This window comes from Fusarium tjaetaba (assembly GCF_013396195.1).
Source record: "Fusarium tjaetaba strain NRRL 66243 chromosome Unknown NRRL66243_c0000108, whole genome shotgun sequence".
Lineage (NCBI taxonomy): Eukaryota > Fungi > Ascomycota > Sordariomycetes > Hypocreales > Nectriaceae > Fusarium > Fusarium tjaetaba.
The window spans coordinates 36230-55171 of record NW_023501304.1 but is presented as its reverse complement, the minus strand read 5'-3'; the positions used below and the strand labels follow the sequence as shown (position 1 = coordinate 55171).

Sequence of the window (18942 nt, the reverse complement as noted above, 5' to 3'; positions counted from 1 at the left end):
AGTGTTGTTAGTAGATCTTGTGCAGTATGAAAATGTCCCTAATAAGGCCTGAGTCAGGGGCCGGACGGAATAAAGGACTGAGATGAAATTGGGAGGGAGCCAATTCTCCATTGCCGTCCTGAAAAGTGTTTATAATTTTGATATGATGTATGTCCATCCATCTATCCGTATATTAGCGGGAATGAGTGGGGTTACGGGGAGCTGGACCTAATTGATTAGGGGCCGAAGGTGTTAGGGCGGTGTTGAAATTACATACAGAATCCAGCGCCGGGAATAGCGACAACAGATGTACGTACATACTTGTAGTGCGAGTAGGTAGTCCGTTTCAGTGTGTTGTTGTAGACTGGCCTGGCCAAGACTTGATTCCCGTGAATGCTGCGCCAAGAAGAGACATATCGTTGTCAGTGAAGGGGACTACTCCGTAAGGTATCGGTGACCCCGCCATGGATCGAAATCGAGTGCCGTCCTGCCGTCTATTACGAATCTACCAATCCAGGCCTGACCTGAACAATGGGAAACGTACAGTACATACGGATACTCTTCTGACACTCGACGATGAGCGGGCCCCCTTGTGCCTTGGCCTACAGCAGAACTGCTTGGCGAGCCACTAACACTCTCGCCTGCGAGACACCGGCCGGCTGAAGTCCAGCAGCTGCACGGTCCGTTTTGTCGTCATGTGTACTGGGGTCCTGTTCATGATCCTACTGGGCATATCCTAGGCTGTTGGGGAGGAACAGAGAGAGGGGAACGGGAAAACCGCTTGATCGGCACGGAATCAGTGAGTGAACTGATGAATAACGATGCAGTATCAGAGACAGTTGGGCACATAGTCTAGGTGGGCAAAGCAGAGTATCTTGTGACGCTGACAACCTAAGACAGTCAACTGGTTGATGGCTTATAAATGAGGCAGAATAGCCCAGTCAGATACGAAGCGGCAAGGGAACTTGAGTTGCTCATCTCTCCGATATCCATCGTTTCTCACTCAATCGATTCCTTTAGGATCTGACTGTTGTGTCTTGTCTTATCCCTAGAGGCGCAGGATAAGTAAGCAGAACTCGACCCAATAATAGGTACCTACCTACCAAAGTCTAAAGTCTTGGTCGTTGTGGCTACACTCTACGTTGCTGTCACGTCGCCCTTTTTGCCCAACAAATCATTCTCGCCAAGCGAGAGCAGCCAATTCTCGGCTGACGAACGACGACCCCACCCAACACCACTTACGGATAGACTACAGAGCGCGCTAACGAAGCGCCGGGGCCTGGGCCGAGCCTCAAGCAGAAGCAACGCCACTTGACGCATACCCCAGGTCACATAACACCACTGAAAGGGTCGACGGCTTTTATCCAATGTTGTCGGGCGTAAATTGCGATACAACAGAGACGGTTCGACTAGCAAGTTCCTATTGTGCAGATCCTCAGCTACATCGAGTTTCATTGTTTTATTTATTTAGCCTTTGTGTGCCCATCAAATCCGTCTTTGGCTGGTGCTTGGTGAGCATCAGAGACACAAGACATTGTAAGACAAGAGGTGAGTTGTTCATTCACTCTTTGTCTTTAATTGTTCACAGAACTTGTCTGTCTGACAGTCTGTCTTTCGGAGTTTTACCTGCCTCTGGAACCACTCCACCACCCCTTGTCAATTACGCACTTTTGGCCCTTCTTCGCACCCCTGTCCTTTCTGTCATTGAGGACTTGCTCTCTCTGGGGCGCAGGCAAAGGGCCACTTTACCGCTGCTGCTCTCTTGGCCGGGCTTGGTTGTTCAACTGTCTCTCTTGGCTGAGGTGCCGAATAGCGAGAGCCAAGCCTCACGATTAAGCTCGACATTGGTCGCGCCGAAGATCCGATCAAACTCAGCGCTTGAGGAGGCTGTAGGCCAAGCAGTGACCAAGAAGAAAAGAAGAAGAAGCTAATCGTAATCATTCCATGTAGCTCATCATTCTGTGGACGCAATATAACCCTGTCTGGCCCCCCATCGCCCATCGCTCACTATCGCTCCTCTGCCCAAATCTCCTAGGAACCCCAGCAAACTTCAGCCCAGCTATCACAGACTTACAGCAGCTGTCTGTGCTAGACTACCTAACCTACTTACTCCAAACTCGTCCCCTGCCGCTGGTTTAATTTGACCAAAAATCTTCCGGCCTTCTCTTCATTGAAGCGAAAGTGAAATCTCCTTTTTCTTCTTCAGTGACAGACCAACATAACATAACTGCGTCACTATCCTTTCTTTGCACTCTTCTCCACGGTGCTTTCTCTCTCAAGGTTACGTGCAACCGCTGAGGCTTTGCTCTGGCGGCGTCCGCTTACACCCACACACCACACGCACGCACGCACAGCTCTCTCTTACATCCGTCCATCTGAACTTGCCCCATGTGGTAATACAGCCACAGTCAACAAGAGTCGATGTAGTTCAAGGACTGAGCAAGATCGCTATCTTTTTTTCCCTCCCCTCTTTACTTTTAAATTTCTCATCATAAACAAACAAACAAACACATACTCAACTCTCGGTCGATCATCAAATGACTTCTCATCCCACGCACTCCAAATCCACCGAAACAATGGCGGATACTATCACTACTACGAGTACCGCCAAGCCTCGAAGGGAATCGAGAGAACCAAGAGACACAGGGTTCCCTGAGCCCTTTAACAATGGTAAGTATCTATGTATCTAGTCGACACCCAACTACTGCAATATAACCACCGTTGCTAACCATTTTATAGTCCGAAACACCACACTCCCACATCCTGATGCGGATCTTTCACCCAACGCTTGTCTCACTCAAGAAGATATCGACCCTGACCGGGCACTTATGCGAACTCGACGATCTTTCCTTAGGAAGAAACGACGCACTCTCAACCATGGCCGTATTACCCCCACTTCGGAAGCTCTCTACAGTGTATTCTCCCTGGTCCAATCTGATGTTGGAGAAAACGAGAGCGTCAGAGCCGGCAATCCATCTATGAACAGCTTCCGCCCTTCTACATCAAGCATCCGACTCTCCAAGGACGAGACCGATAGTCTCGCGTCTAGGAACACGAGGAGGGACGAAGAGGACACACCGCCAACTTCGCCCGACGTACCGACCCATCGCTCTAAGAAAGGATTTATGAGCAAGTTTCGGAGGAGCTAGAGGTGTTGTATAACCTTCCGAACAAACAGTGCAGCACCTCACTCAGAGCGGAACAATCATGACTTCTACAACGACGTATACGGCCGAACCTGATGACCCTGTGACGAACGCATCACCGAGATGCTTTTCTTCCGGATAAAAATCTACTTTCTTTACTTTTCTTTTGTGGGTAGCGTGGCGTTTACCTGGATCACGGTTTCTTGATCGGCAAGGAAAAGGATCGCCTGACAAACAGTGCAAATACTTGGATATTAAAGTCCCTCTGGTAGGGCAGAGACAGCAATGTCACTCATATAGCCAGTTGGCTTGGCTTGGAAGGAAGTAGCCGACAGGGACACTCTTTTAAGAATTAATAAGTACCTTAGCTTCATCGCTATGATCGTAACATTGTCATCGTCTCTGTGCTATCTTCATATCATACCAGTGGGGTTTCAGGATAAGGGTTCTAAAAATCGCTTTGGCATCGATTTTCTCTCATGAGATAGTTACAGCACCTGATTCTGGTCGCTTCGCTCCGTGTAGTACCAAGAATACTACCATCCATTTAGCTTCCACGGTAGGAAGTATAGCTATAGGGACTCAGCAGCAGGGGAACATGATACGTCTGTCCCTCGTCGACACGAAATGTTACCGTTACTTCAGGGAAGAAGGTGTTTTCTTCGCCAAAGTAAGCTCCCGTATCAAAACGAAGCGTCCATCGCGACGAACCCTGCCCCTTGCGGTCCTCAAGTACCTCAACGAGAGTCTGAAGAGGAGGCTCTCCAGCAGCATCCTCGGAAAGATACGGTAGCCAGGCTGTAACGCGGCCATCGTCGTCGGTCATAGATTCGAAGGTGTTGGGTCGAGGTTGGGCAGCAGAGTGAGGGTTGGTCGATGGCGGGATGGGGCCTTCGAGACGGACACGGATGCCACGAGCAGGGCGACCAGCCTGTGTATCAAGAACGTGGCACGTGATAGGGTCTTTGGTGTGAGAAGCCATCGTGATGGTTGAATTTGGTGTACAAAGTGATTGATTGTGATGTAGTCCAGGTGATAAGGTACCTATGATCAGATACCTAAGTATTCGGCGAGGTTGACGTCAAGGTGGGGTAGGTGCAAGCTGACAGGAGCTTTGGATAGAGGTAGCTCAGTTAGGCAGGATGCCTCTGCTTATAGAGTTGTGTGTTTCTGAGAGAAGAGAGATCAAGGCCAGAATTGTGAAGGTACCTGAAGGGAGGGGAATCGAACGGAAGTAAAAGGGTGACGTGAGTGAGGCAGTCAGGTCAAAGTTGGGTTGTTGCGGCTGCGCAGCCTAAAGTACTTTGGTGCAGAGAATCAATCAGCGACTTCAGCTGAATGACTGACTACCTGATTACTACCACGTACCTCGCTATCTACCGAAAGTAAGCATACCTTAAAATCAAGACTCAGTTATTAAGTTCAAGCCATGGCTCTGTAGATAAGAAATTTATAGGAGATATACGGAGCATGACTGATAGTAATGGTATTATCGCATATTACAGAAGTATTGGACTCAAGAACGAACTCCTCCGCCTGGCTCCGCACGCTTCACGCCGTTCGCCGGTACTTGAAGTCCTATCGCAAGGACGGAGCCGGCCCCGGAAAGGACACAACGGTTAGGCAATCAGTCAAATCGCCTGTAACAGAGCTTTAGGTCCTGTATGTGCAGTAAGTAGCAACATGGCCACAGCTAACTTAGGTGCTATACAACAAATATAGTATCGTTCGTATCCTGACAGCTTGTTCAAGTCAACTTCATTCCCTACCTTACAGTTGCTACCTTGCTCTTGTCTACCCTGCACATGCTGTGGCGAGTTTAGATAGTCATGTGGCGCATGAAGTGCTGACTGACAAAATAAAGGAGTCATGACTAACGGAATTAAACGATATCACTGACTCGTGATTATGTCTGCTACTACCCCTCCAAGTCAACGGTCAATCACAACCATTGCCAACTCCGCCATCCAAGACCTTCTAGAACATACAGGACACAAATCCTGATTCTGTCCTGTACTCTACTACCTTACTCTCTCTGTGCTGTAGCCTACCGCCAACAGCCCAATCCAGGGAAACGGTTCCTTAATTGCTTGTTTTCTCAACACCAACTTAAACAACGTACCCTACAGCCTCATCGCATATTTCGCCCCAAAATGTCCACCGCAGTTATCTCCGCCGAGGATGCCCTTGAGCCCTCTCTGCAGTCTCTCCTGGACCAGCGAAGCCTTCGTTGGATCTTTGTCGGCGGCAAGGGCGGTGTCGGCAAGACTACGACTTCTTGCTCCCTCGCGATTCAGCTCGCCAAGGTCCGACGCTCTGTTCTTCTCATCTCGACCGATCCCGCCCATAATCTTTCAGATGCTTTCTCTCAGAAGTTTGGCAAAGAGGCCCGCCTTGTCAACGGGTTTGACAACCTGAGTGCCATGGAGATCGACCCGAATGGCAGCATTCAGGATATGCTAGCAGGCCAGGGCGAGGCCGATGATGTCAACGCTGCGGCTGGTGGTCCTCTGGGAGGCATGATGCAGGATCTGGCATTCGCAGTAGGTTGAGGCGGAACGTTTCTCCCGGGGTTGAGCTAACATCCCTAGATCCCTGGTATCGACGAGGCTATGTCCTTTGCCGAAGTCCTCAAGCAAGTCAAGTCCCTCTCATACGAGACCATCGTCTTCGACACAGCCCCGACAGGCCACACCCTGCGCTTCCTCCAGTTTCCCACCGTTCTTGAGAAGGCTCTCGCAAAGGTTTCTCAACTGTCGTCACAGTATAGTCCTCTCCTCAATGGCTTCCTTGGCTCCGGAGGTCAGCTACCCAACGGACAGAATCTCAATGATATGATTCAGAAACTTGAATCCTTGCGAGAGACCATCGGCGAGGTCAATACTCAGTTCCAGGACGCCGAACTCACCACATTTGTCTGTGTGTGCATTGCAGAGTTTCTGAGCCTCTACGAGACGGAGCGTATGATTCAGGAGCTTGCTGGTTATGGTATCGATACCCACTCCATCGTTGTCAACCAGCTGCTCTTCCCCAAGAAGGCTAGCGATTGCGATCAGTGCAACGCCCGTCGCAAGATGCAGCGCAAGTATCTTGACCAGTATGAAGAACTATATGCTGAGGACTTCAATGTCGTCAAGATGCCTCTGCTTGTTGAGGAGGTACGAGGAAAGGAGAAGCTTGAGAAGTTTAGTGAAATGCTTGTTACACCTTACGTTCCTCCTGAGTAGGGCTGGTATCAAGGTCTAGGCATAGAAAGTGATGTGGAATACGAGAGAACGGATATAGATAGTGTCACATATAAAAGAGCACGGGCGGCGCGGAGTTGTGAAATAATTGATTGATGGCTTACGATAATACACCCTAGAATTGAGCTGCAGACACACTCAATCACCAAAAAAAGCACCCGAGGATTCTTAGTTTTCGTTCATTTGTTTGTTTATTCATTGCTTGACCTCGATTTGTTTGACTCAAGATCTTGCTAAGTAATGCACCGTTTCCCCAACCCTTGGCCGTACGTAGTAGACATGGAAACCTGTCATAAAGAATCCTCCGAGGCCATACCCCAACGCCGGTCAGTTCAGCCTGACGGTAAGTATGCTGAAAAATCAAGCAAATCATGATGAGCCTGGGATCCCAATCCAAAATGCAACAAACAGAGGAGAAGCAATCGCTACAAGAAGGAATGATAGTCGAATCGATGTTCAGAGCTCTCGGTAGTCGCTTGGCCGCACTCGTCGCTGTTTGTTCTGGTGTCGATGAGGATTAACTGGCTTGCGAAAGTAGGCGTCTTCGTCCGCGCCAGCGCCCTGTCCAAAGTTGCCGTTCTGAAAACCGTTCATTCCTCCATTCATGTTACCCATGCCGTTCATGCCGTTCATGCCACCCATTCCATTCATGCCCATATCCCAACCAGGCATGCCGCCGAACCCGCCATTCATGCCAGGGAACCCGGGCATTCCCATCATGTTTGGCATTCCCATCATGTTCATATTTGGCATGCCCATATTCATGTTACCCATGTTCGGCATGCCCATCATGTTGGGCATCATGGGCATTCCGTTGAACATCATATTATTCATGCCCATGTTCATACCCATGCCGTTCATGCCCATGCCGTTCACCATATTCTGCTGGTTCTGCTGGTTCTGCATGGCCTTGGGACCCCTGGGAATCCTTGGGTTGTCAAGAATATCATCTGCGGGCCGTTTCTTGGAGTTGGTATCTGTCGGTTTGAGATTATCTAGTTGTTTGTTCGCATCTTGAGACGCGGATACAAGGTTCTTAGGGCCCGCGGGAGGTGAGTTGACAGTTGCAGTTTGAGATGCCGGCAACTTTGGCTTTTCATTGACGGCCGAGTCCTTAGTCTGGTCACTTGGTTCATTCTCAGGCTGTTGCTCCATATTGCCGCTAGTCTCTTCTGTTGACTTCTCTTGTTTCTCGCCATCTGACTTGGCAGCTGTCAAAATCTTGGGCGACGCGGGTGGGGGAGTCTTAGCCGTTTCCTTGTCCTTCAAATACTCTTGAATCTTCTTGGATGTTTCTTCATCTGGTTGAAGGTCATCAATCAATACGCCTTCTGACTGGCAAGCAGGGCAGACGAAGTCGCTTTCAATGAGAGCATTAGTTATGCAATCATTACAAAAGGTCTTCTGGCAGCATGGAGTCTTCATTGGCTCTATGAACATCTTCTTGTCAATTGAACACTCCAAGCCCTGTTCCTGAATCTCCTTGTTCTCAGCTAGTGGTGCGTTAGCTGTAGATGAAGACTTGGCCTTGGCCTGGAACTGCTCCCACGAAGCCTTATCGGGCTCAGCAATAACAAAATCCCCCTCGGCATTGACCATGATACCTGATGGACGCTTGGATTCATCGCCCTCAGTTTGCGCAAGGACAACAGACTTGTCTACCTTTTGCAGGAATGAACGTGGGATACCTGTGGTTCGCTTGACACGCGGGCGGTTGTCAAATTCGGGGTCGTCATTAGTAGGGCACAGTTGAATCCAATGACCTTTGTTACCGCACCGGTAGCAAATGTACCCGTTCGGGGGGTCATGGTCGGGGACGTTTGCTGGTCTCTTCGCACCAGCTTTGAACACGGGTGTTTGACTGGCAAATCGTTAGTTTCTGTGTAACATTGCATGGGCTTCTGGAACTTACTGAGACATTTCCTCTTGTTGAGCAGACCACTGTTCGGTTTGTGCTGCAAACATGGCAGCCATCTTCTCCTCTTCAGTCATAGCATTGTTCATCTGGCTGATGGCATCAGAGCTGGGTTTGGAAGATGAGGCCTTCGCCGCTTGCTCCTTGCGACCAGCGTTTTTGGCTGACACAGGCATCTTTCCAGACACATAACGAGCTGCGCGCCCTGCACCTGGCTTGAGAGCAGGTTGGCGTCGGGCAATGACAGTCGTTGACCTTGGAATGATAGTCGTATCATCGTCGTATTCTACCAAATCGTTAGCGATGTTATTGCCTGATGTAGATTGAATCAACCCACCTTCGCTGTTATCATCGGTATAAATATGCAGGTCAAAATCGGTACCATCTCCTAGGCCACTCTTTGTGATAATCTCACGCTTCAACTCAAATACTGAGATACCGGTGCCATCAAACTCGACTCGGGTAGGCTCCTTTTGAGATTTGAATTTGAAGAAGACGGAGGACGTCATTTTGGCTGATACGTGCTGGGTGTTTCCTACAGGAACAGATGGAGCACAGTACAAGTGATAACAAAAGTTTGTTGAGATTCAATATCGCAAGTCGAAAAAAATCCCAAAGTCAGGTCGGGGCCGGTCGCACAAAGCACTATGTAAGTATTGATTGTTCTTGCGTTTGCAAACAATGAAAGTCTTTGTTTTCTTCTCTGTTGGTTTTCTTTCTCGCACTGCCGTGCTCTTTCAACTCAAGGTGAATGGAAATAATCAATTTTGATTGTACTTTGAGGGAACAATAGTGGCAATAGGGTCAAAAAAAGAAATGGGTGCAATGAATAAGGAGTACAGCTGGCCAAAACAAGCCAGAAGAGAGACAACCCTGAAACTCCACCTCACTTTCCAGTCACCACGTTTGTCAAAACCAATGAACCAGCGACCTTTATGTTAGCCAGGCGTCCCAAGATCACGCCCTCGAAGAGCAGACCAGTAATACGTTATACGCGAGGATCTTGAGCGAAAGGGGGGAGCGGATAGTCGGCGGTCGCGTGAGAACAAGCGGATCGTGCCGCTGAGTTGCGTATCGTAGGTTGCGCGAAGACGAAAAAAAGCCAACTGTGAAACCTCCGAAATAGAAAAAAGTCGATAGAGCGCGATCAAAAGACTACGTTTGATGTCTTATGTCGCTGTATCGATGGCGAGGAAGAACGTCGACGATGGATGGATGAGTGACAGGGAGAGTGGGGAGAGGAAGACTCTTCGTCAACAGGTCATAAGAATGGTAAGCGGCCAACTACCCCCTTCGGCATCTGACTAATCGTGGCACTAAGATTGCTGCGGGGGGCGCATTTAGGTTAATCCGGTCAGCCCCATTGTAGGTCATGTCCACACCAAGCACAAGTTTGCCCAAGACGTTGGAACCAAATTTCTCTCTGTTCTAACTGACTAATCATTCCGCACCTGTTTTACCATTGGTTGCCGTAACTAGCCGTTCCCTCCACTGGTTGGAAATTCCGACTGCACTCGAGCGCCTGTCAAAAGTGCCCCGCCATCATTGCCCGCTCGATCAAGCAGGTCCTGGCAAGTCTGCCCGTGTAATGCCCCGCACCGTACGCCTCGATAGGGCAGCTGTTTGCTGTACTCGACTGGTAACAGCACCACCCAAAAGGCCCTTTATCTCATTACGAGTACCCGTCCCGCAAACTTTTCCTCAGAAACTCTGGCTTTCTTCTCGTACCTATCTCACAGTCTCTATTCGTTCACACCAAGCAAAGAAGATGGCCCCCCAGCTCGACGGTTTCTTCAAGCAAGTCGATAGCTCGGCTGACCACTTCATCGAGCGCCTGCGCAAGGCTGTCGCCATTCCGTCTATCTCAGCCGAGGATGCCCGTCGCCCTGATGTTGTTCGCATGGGAGAGTGGCTCGGCGAGGAGTTGAAAGCTCTTGGAGCCTCTGTAGAGCTTCGGCCTCTTGGGAAGCAGCCTCATAAGGAATACCTCGACTTACCTCCCGTTGTCCTTGCACGATACGGAAATGACAAGAATAAGCGTACCATCCTCGTCTATGGGCATTACGACGTCCAGCCTGCGGAAAAGAGCGATGGATGGGCTACTGAGCCATTTGACCTTACTGTCGACGAAAAGGGACGTATGTTTGGCCGTGGAGCTACAGACGACAAGGGTCCAGTTTTAGGCTGGTTGAATGCTATTGAGGCTCACCAAAAAGCTGGCGTCGACTTTCCCGTCAACCTGCTGATGTGTTTCGAGGGTATGGAGGAATACGGTTCTGAAGGCCTCGATGACCTCATCAAGGAAGAGGCCAAGAAGTACTTTGCTGACGCCGAGGCTGTCTGCATATCCGATAACTACTGGCTCGGTACCGAGAAGCCATGCTTGACTTATGGTCTTCGTGGTTGTAACTACTACTCAGTTGAGATCTCCGGCCCTGGCGCCGATCTTCACAGTGGTGTCTTTGGCGGTACCGCCCAGGAGCCCATGACCGACCTCGTTAGAGTCCTAGGATCTCTCGTCAACACTGGTGGCGAGATTCAGATTCCCGGTATCAAGGAGCAGGTTGCACCTGTCACGGCGGATGAGGAGGGTCTCTATGATGGAATTTCATTCACCATGGACAATATTCATGAGTCCTTGGGTAGCAAGACCACCATTTTCGATGATAAGAAGCGTACTCTGATGGGTCGCTGGAGATACCCATCTCTATCTATCCATGGCGTTGAGGGTGCCTTCTCTGCTCCTGGAGCCAAGACTGTTATTCCTGCCAAGGTTATTGGAAAGTTCTCTATCCGAACTGTTCCCGACATGGACATTGACAAGACCAACGAGGCTGTGTACAAGTATGTTGAAGAGCAGTTTGCCAAGCTTGGCAGCAAGAACACCCTTAAGGTGTATGCTCAGCATACTGGTAAGTGGTGGGTTGCATCACCAAAACACTGGAACTTCTCGGCTGCTGCCAAAGCTGTCGAACGTGTGTGGGGTGTTGAGCCCGATTATACTCGCGAAGGTGGAAGGCAAGTTACCCTGACCCAAATATCCGGTATCTCACCACTAACATAGTAATCAGCATCCCTGTTACCCTAACATTTGAGGAGGCCACTGGCAAGAATGTTCTTTTGCTCCCCATGGGTAGCTCGACAGACGGCGCTCACTCTATCAACGAGAAGCTCGATAAGCGTAACTACATTGAGGGTATTAAGCTGCTTGGTGCTTATCTACACTATGTTGCTGAGGAGCCTCAGTCTTAACTTATCCATACTAATTTAAGATATCTAACGTTCTATGATATGACAATCGAAATTATGGATTCCTGTACGACGTATATTATTGACAGTGACACCAAATATTGCACTACAGGCCTTTGAGGGCCAATTTGTTGGATAACTGATGCCCTTGTTTGTATGTATTTGCTGTTTGCCCTAGATGCCCATATGCAGGAAGCCTCTCTTTCTGTAGCTAGCTTAGAAGAATCAAGCCTTTTCCTTTCACTAAGTCAATCTGCTCCAACGACTGTCCGCGCGTTGTAGAATCGATAACCGGCATCTGGTGTCATCATCTGCACGTTGATCTCGTGATAACCAGGCTGACCCGGAGGCCAGTGAACAATAATAAGAGAGTATGTATGTATGGAGGGAGGTCGCTTGCTTGGCACGGATCCATGCTAGCATGGAAGCTCCCAGGTCTGGTTGGGAGCCCCCTCCTTTTGGCCTTTGGCCTTGCATTGTCCCGCCCGCCGCAACCGCCGCCCAACGGAGACTTGTTTTTGCCCCTCTTTCATCACTGGTTGTGAGTCTGGTGATCGCTGCCCGGCTGAGTCGGGGAGAGTGACCAAATAAATGACTGCCTACACCTTAGGTACTAAATATTAAACTTCTCCCCTCCCTGGATTATCTTTGAAACTCCCTTCTGGAAACCCCGTCGTTTGTGAACTCGGGCACGACACCGCAGCGCCATTTCGCCATCTTCTCTCCAACGTTTCTTGTCTCGAATGCCATCTTCGACGGAACCAAAACTTACCAGGTCACATCTGGAAGCCCAGGACTTTACGCCACTTGTGGAGCTCTGGGCGCCTTCAGTGGAACAGCTCCCCACACCTTATCGGTCGGGTCCCCTAGCCTTCGATAGAAAGTTCCAAAAAGTCGAGAGGGCATTTCCATCTCTCCCAGGACGTTACACTCAGAAACTCCAAAAGAGGCGTCAGACTTGACCATTGCCGAGATGGTTCGCGAGAGTGGCATCTCGGCTACCAAGCCAGTTTTCCCTACTTTCTTACTGCCCAGCATAAAGCTTCCCTTCTCCCGACGCCACTCGGTCTCCTCGAGTTCAGCAGAATCTGCCGCATCTTCAGCGGTGACAACACCAGCGAGCTCGCCCCCGAACGAAGGAATTCTTACAAAAGCGCCTAGAGGTCGATTATCTCGTACATCTCCGAATACGCTTCGTTGTTCAACATGCTCTGTCGATGTTGCTTTTGCTTCTCAGATCATATCTAAAGGCTTCACCGGCCGGTACGGTCGTGCGTTTCTCGTGGCCCCGCCTGCGCCTCCTGCAGCCCAGACATTGAGCAACATCCGAGTTGGTAAGAGTGAGAATCGTCAGCTTGTGACAGGATGGCATGTCGTTGCAGACATCAACTGCGGGTCATGCTCAACAAAACTTGGCTGGAAGTATGTGGACGCTAAAGAACAAGGCCAGAAGTACAAAGTTGGGAAATTCATCCTCGAGATGGAACGAGTGGTTACGTACCGGAGCTGGGAGGATGCAATTGACGAGGATGTTGCGGAGACTGCCACACCCGGCAAGGATGATGAGGAAGAGGATGTTGAATTTGATTCTGATGACGATGATGAATGTGAAGATATATTTGCAGGGACTTGGGACCCTGAGGTTGTAGAAGAGAGGCGAAGGAGAACGACGTCACGTCGAAGCCAAGCCGAGAGCGACGAGTAGTTATCGTCGCTGCGGTATTGCCTCGAGATCATGAACTGGGCTTGAGTTATGCATTGGATAGGCGTCAAAGGATGAATATTGGGCTGCGATAGCGGGATTGGATAAATACTCTGAAGAGATGGACGGGCAGAAACACAAGAGCGCCAACCCACGAAGGGGTTGACCTCACAGTATTTTAGAGATTGTTTCAAATAGAGCCTGCGTTTCACTTGATCAAGAAACGACTGTCATTGGGGCGTACAAGGCTTTTTTAGAACTGGCGTCTGGACCACTGTGTGATTGAGATTTGGTATGATGATGCTAGGGCAACTGATATGCCTCATCATTAAACGCCAAAAATTATCTTCAATTTTAAGTGTTTATACTTAGAAGCTTATAACGAGGTGCTTTAGCACAATATAATGCAGTATGTGTATATGTAATTTTCTTTTTATTTTTTTTTATTAATTTTTTTAAAGGCAGCCAGCCGATAGATGCTGTGGATTGATAGGGGATCATGGCATATCAGCATAGTCCTGTGGGCACTTGGGGAAGCATATGAAACCTAGATACTATACCCAAGGCAAGGAGGGTACAAGATAAAGTCACATAATTCCAGCCCACTGGGCTCTTTACCTTCATCGGCAAGGTAGTCGACGGCAACATCATATCAAAGTCCAGCTTGACCTCAACTCCAGCAGTGTCCCATAATTGATTGACATTACACGACCCCACACAACAGACGGAAAAGCTTCCAGCGTATCGGCAATCGTAAACCAAGGGTCTGGTGTTATGGAGACGTTAAAGCATATTTGGAAGAAGCGTGAATGGTGCACAAGGGACGTTAAACGAACAACTCACTAAAGGTGCCTTACCTTGCTACTACCAGTATGTACCTATGTGGTTTGTTTGCAGAGATCCCAGCCCCTAGCCCCCGTCGTTGCTGGTGTAAGTCAACGGCATCCCGCGCGTGGGGCTCGTCCCTCTGAGTGGAGCACCCCTGTTGGTTGTGCAATGGACATCATCACAGTGGACAACCATGGCTAGCATCCATGGCTGCATGGCAAGCATGGGCACGATAAAAAAAGCATCGAAGCCGATGGAGGGGTCGGGTGTGAGGGGCAGGAATTTCTAAACTGAGACGAGCCGCAAACCAAGGGACCGCTCTGCCGCTGCACATCCAGATCCAGGCACGCACCTCCAGGCACCTCACTTCAGGTGCATACATACAGCCATAGTCATTTGCATTGGATTGGATCCAATCCATCCATCTCTCACCGAGTACCGTACAGTAATTCTGCATAGGTAGATCTCGCATTCAATTGCTTGAGGTGTGCTACCCCCACGCTCCTTCACACCGCTCTATCATTCCTTATTGGACTTTTCTTCTCTCCTACCTTACCTTGGGCGAGGTCAGAGAGGCTCGGTGAGCGAGATCGGCGTAAACCTTTGATCATAGTTGTTGCTGTTTTGTCCTTCTTGTTCATCTCCACTGTCTTCCATTTCTCGCCCACCAAAGGAAAAAAAACAGAGTGGGAGGCTAAGAGAACCACTTCGTCAGTTGTCACTGTCGTCACCCCAGAACTACAGGCTCCATTCCTCCACCTAAGCTCTCTCCTCTCTCTGCTTCCGCCACTTTTCTTTCTCGCTCCTCTCCACTTCTACCTTGTTCTCGTCTCCTCTCTCTTATAAGGGCCCCCATATTCTGCCGTCATACTCGTTCTCATCCCTACGAATCCTTTACAACCTTACCTACTCACCTTCCATCGTTCTTATACCTACCTCTTCGTGGCCTGTCCTACGTTGCGTCTCTGGTCCATCTCACTCATCCTCGTTCTATCCCGCTATCACCAATCGAAGCAATTGGACATAGTCACAACTTTACCAGCTCATCTAAGTACTCACTCAGTTTACTAAACTTTAGCTCTATCATCACAACCCCGCTTTGCCTCCTGACAATAATTTGGTAGCTCAACCACCATGGCCGCGCCCTCCGGTCACCAAGCTCGCGGTTCTGATGACCTGGGCGTCTTCGACGATGCCAAAAGCTACTATACTGAGGAACGACATATGAACCGTGCGGGACCCCGAACTCGCACCTACTCCCAGGTGAGCATCTGCCCACCCTCGTGTTATGACGTAGACTGACTTTTTTTGGCAACCAGAACAGTTTGATGCACCGTTTTGAAAGAGTCAATCTCCGAGAGCCTTTTCGACGCGGCAGCCATGGTTAGAAACATCAATTTCGTATAGCCGAGTATTTCTACTAACTCTATCTTCGATAGATGAGAATTCGCAACAGAACCGCCGCTTCTTGATCCAAGTCGATTCAACATTGGAAAGTCTTTCATTGCAAGAGGACACTGATGGAGACATGCAAATTACGATCGAAGATAATGGTCCCAAGGTCATTTCTCTGCGTACCGCCGCTTCGGCTGGCCATAATCGTTTCGACGTCCGCGGAACGTATATGTTGAGTAACCTCCTGCAAGAGTTGACCTTGGCAAAAGAGTACGGGCGGAAACAGATTGTTCTGGACGAGGCTCGTCTCAACGAAAACCCCGTCGATCGCCTGTCCCGCATGATTCGTGATCATTTCTGGGAGAACTTGACAAGACGCATTGATGCATCAACCGTGGATATCGCCGCCCGAGACCCCAAGGATTGGACAGCCGATCCCCGCCCTCGCATTTATATCCCGTATCGATGCCCCAGACAATACGAGTTCTACAAGAGAGTTGCTGAAGAGAGGCCAGAAATGCGTCTGGACGTTCAGATGCTACCTGAGAAGATTACCCCTGATTTGGTTCGCGACATGAACGATGCACCTGGCCTTCTGGCTGTGGATGTTCAAGAAGTTCCAGAACCAGAACACCCTTCAGGATGGACTCTCAAGGGCATGCCTTTCGTTGTCCCAGGTGGCCGTTTCAACGAGCTTTACGGCTGGGACAGTTATATGGCATCTCTAGGTCTTCTTATCAACGATCGCGTCGACCTAGCCAAGTCGATGGTCATCAATTTCTGCTTCTGCATTGAGCACTACGGAAAGATACTGAACGCTACTCGATCCTACTACCTTTGTCGGTCGCAGCCTCCTTTCTTGACTGACATGGCCCTTCGTGTTTATGAAAAGATCAAGCATGAGCCCGATGCCAACGAATTCCTCCGACGATCTATTCTAGCCGCCATCAAGGAGTATCATAGTGTCTGGATGTCAGAGCCTCGACTAGACCCCAGCACAGGTCTCTCGAGATACCGACCCGAAGGTCGTGGAGTGCCTCCTGAGACGGAGGCCACTCATTTTGTGCATATTCTTGACCCTTATATCAAGAAGCACAAAATGACATTCGAACAATTCGTTCGAGCATACAACCACGGCGAAGTCGAGGAGCCTGAGCTCGATGAATACTTCATGCACGACCGTGCCGTGAGAGAGTCGGGTCATGACACATCCTACCGCCTTGAGGGTGTTTGCGCAAACCTGGCGACCATTGATCTCAACTCTCTCCTGTTCAAGTATGAGACTGACATTGCACGAACTATTCGCAGCGTTTTCAATGACAGGCTTACGATACCTGAGGAGTTTTGCGCCGGTACACCCTACCAGCCTGGTGAGGTTCTGTCGTCAGCTGCTTGGGACCGACGAGCCAAGCGGCGCAAGCTCACAGTGGACAAGCTGATGTGGGACGAGAAGGAGGGCATGTTCTTTGACTACGATACCGCAAAGCGCCAACGCTGCACGTATGAGTCGTGCACAACTCTCTGGGCTTTGTGGGCAGGCATTGCAACTCCCAAGCAAGCGGCTGAAATGGTTCGCAAAGCTCTCCCCAAGTTCGAGGCTTACGGCGGCCTGGTATCAGGAACGGAGGAATCGCGGGGAGCGGTCGGCCTCGAACGGCCTAACAGACAATGGGATTACCCCTACGGCTGGCCGCCACAGCAAATGCTGGCCTGGACGGGTCTGATTCGTTATAGCTTCACGGAGGAAGCAGAGCGAATTGCCTACAAGTGGCTCTTCATGGTGACCAAGGCTTTTGTCGATTTCCACGGTGTCGTGGTCGAGAAGTACGATGTCACCCGGCCGGTCGATCCTCACCGAGTTGATGCGGAATACGGTAATCAGGGTCTTGGCTTCCGAGGCGTCAACAAGGAAGGGTATGTTGAACATCCACTTACTAAACTCAGACACGGTTTACTGACGTTGGCTTAGATTCGCATGGGTTAACGCCAGTTATATTTACGGGCTTCAAATCATCAACGCGCACATGCGCAGGGCACTTGGAGCACTGACGCCGTATCAGACATTGATCAGGGCGATTGAGAAGAATGAGGAGAAGACGCTGGCTGGTCTGCTTGCTACATAGGGCAATGCTTTTGTAGACTAGGAAGCTCTTGGCAAAAGGAGAACGTTGTAGCTATCAATATCCATAGGATACCCTAAGAATGTTACAGTACCTGTCTGCTTTGCTGGTTCCTGGGGTGAAAACTGTCGAAGGGAGAACAATGCATGTTGGGCACAAAAACTCAAGAATGATGCGAAAGCCTGAACCTTTTCTCGTATGATCAGCAACATGATAAATAACCATCTATGGACGGACGGCCTGATACAAAAATATAGCAATGACGAAGTGACCAAGAGGTCGGAAAAAGGATAAAGCCGTTGACCTCGGGTAGGAGCCGAAGCGGTTGATGGGGGCATGTGAGGTGTCAGACTGTCACAGTGGTGATGGATGTTTTCCATGATAAGTCTCGGCAAGAAAATGACCGAGGTAACTAAGCTAAGGTGATTATCCTGAGCTATAGAGCTGGCAGTGGATATTGAAATCCATTGATCGATATGAGCGATGAGTTTGAAGGGGCCGTCATGAGGACATTGATTGCCGAGCTCAGTGATGGATGGACCTTTCAGTGTTGGAGGGGCACGGCTTCACATGCCAGAAACCTCCGCTGCTCCGGAGCTGGAGACGGACCTAGGATTCGGCCAAGTTCCGTCCTTCCGGGCCCAGGCGGGTATCCGCTGACGGAGGAAGGCCGAGAACTCACAGTCAGAAACTGATTGATTACCTAGAAGAGTATGCTGGCTGGGTTATTTGTGTCAGAATGTAGCTTCCATTGACTTTATCATTTTCTTTTTCTTTTCTTTGCCTTTCTGTTCGTATTTTCTAATGCTGAAGGCATATTACTTACTCCTTGTGGTTAGGTATCTTGCAGAGTATACACACGTCAGGATGGGACAAGAGAAGAGTGATGCTGCAAAATGCGGTCATTTGAAACTTGGCGATTAAGGTTTAGTGGGATAAGAGCAAAACCCCAGGTGAGCCAAGGTGAGGAGGAATAAGTAACTTCCCCAGATTTTACTGTGAGTGATGCTTTTGCAAGGATGGGGTTAGTTAGAGAGAGACCAAGTCCCGCGTCTTGAATTTGGGGCCCATCCATATGCCACGAGTTGTTGCCGGCCAGATGAGCAATGTTAGCGGCGATACATATTCTCTACCTACCTACCTATCTGTACATAATTAAAGTCGTAAACTGCATGCCTACTAGGTGATGTAGCGAAGAGACGACAGGTACAGACAGGCCGTAACTTACGGCTTTCGGCTTTCGGCCTCCTTGACCTGTGTGAGGGATCCCGGATGCTGAATGTCGAGCCTTTGAGCCGAACATGAAGTACTGTACGCAAATTTTCTTAAGGATACGGAAAAATAGTAAAGACGTCATTATACC

At 49.6% G+C, this 18942-nt stretch overlaps 7 protein-coding genes across 7 annotated transcripts; 5 read left to right on the top strand and 2 right to left on the bottom strand.

Moving 5' to 3' along the window:
• Window positions 1–2555: 2555 nt before the first annotated feature.
• Window positions 2556–3128, top strand: FTJAE_5581 (uncharacterized protein; the record flags this gene model as incomplete). Its single annotated transcript, XM_037352104.1, has 2 exons — window positions 2556–2649; window positions 2719–3128. 2 exons carry the CDS (start codon window positions 2556–2558, stop codon window positions 3126–3128), a joined length of 504 nt encoding a protein of 167 aa, XP_037207315.1.
• A 544-nt stretch (window positions 3129–3672) lies between these two features.
• FTJAE_5580 (hydroxyisourate hydrolase) lies at window positions 3673–4107 on the bottom strand (the record flags this gene model as incomplete). The annotated part of the gene is made up of 1 exon (XM_037352103.1): window positions 3673–4107. One exon carries the CDS (start codon window positions 4105–4107, stop codon window positions 3673–3675), a length of 435 nt encoding a protein of 144 aa, XP_037207314.1.
• A 1171-nt stretch (window positions 4108–5278) lies between these two features.
• FTJAE_5579 (ATPase get3) lies at window positions 5279–6352 on the top strand (the record flags this gene model as incomplete). Its single annotated transcript, XM_037352101.1, has 2 exons — window positions 5279–5668; window positions 5717–6352. 2 exons carry the CDS (start codon window positions 5279–5281, stop codon window positions 6350–6352), a joined length of 1026 nt encoding a protein of 341 aa, XP_037207313.1.
• Window positions 6353–6826: 474 nt separating this feature from the next.
• FTJAE_5578 (MPE1 Role in mRNA 3' end formation) lies at window positions 6827–8794 on the bottom strand (the record flags this gene model as incomplete). Its single annotated transcript, XM_037352100.1, has 3 exons — window positions 6827–8231; window positions 8283–8571; window positions 8623–8794. The coding sequence occupies 3 exons, from the start codon at window positions 8792–8794 to the stop codon at window positions 6827–6829; spliced, it is 1866 nt and encodes a 621-aa protein (XP_037207312.1).
• A 1259-nt stretch (window positions 8795–10053) lies between these two features.
• Window positions 10054–11537, top strand: FTJAE_5577 (cytosolic nonspecific dipeptidase; the record flags this gene model as incomplete). The annotated part of the gene is made up of 2 exons (XM_037352099.1): window positions 10054–11296; window positions 11350–11537. The coding sequence occupies 2 exons, from the start codon at window positions 10054–10056 to the stop codon at window positions 11535–11537; spliced, it is 1431 nt and encodes a 476-aa protein (XP_037207311.1).
• A 970-nt stretch (window positions 11538–12507) lies between these two features.
• FTJAE_5576 (yippee family protein) lies at window positions 12508–13239 on the top strand (the record flags this gene model as incomplete). Its single annotated transcript, XM_037352098.1, has 1 exon — window positions 12508–13239. The coding sequence occupies one exon, from the start codon at window positions 12508–12510 to the stop codon at window positions 13237–13239; it is 732 nt and encodes a 243-aa protein (XP_037207310.1).
• A 1959-nt stretch (window positions 13240–15198) lies between these two features.
• On the top strand, window positions 15199–17582 carry FTJAE_5575 (neutral trehalase; the record flags this gene model as incomplete). Its single annotated transcript, XM_037352097.1, has 4 exons — window positions 15199–15327; window positions 15384–15447; window positions 15504–17373; window positions 17429–17582. The coding sequence occupies 4 exons, from the start codon at window positions 15199–15201 to the stop codon at window positions 17580–17582; spliced, it is 2217 nt and encodes a 738-aa protein (XP_037207309.1).
• Window positions 17583–18942: the final 1360 nt, after the last annotated feature.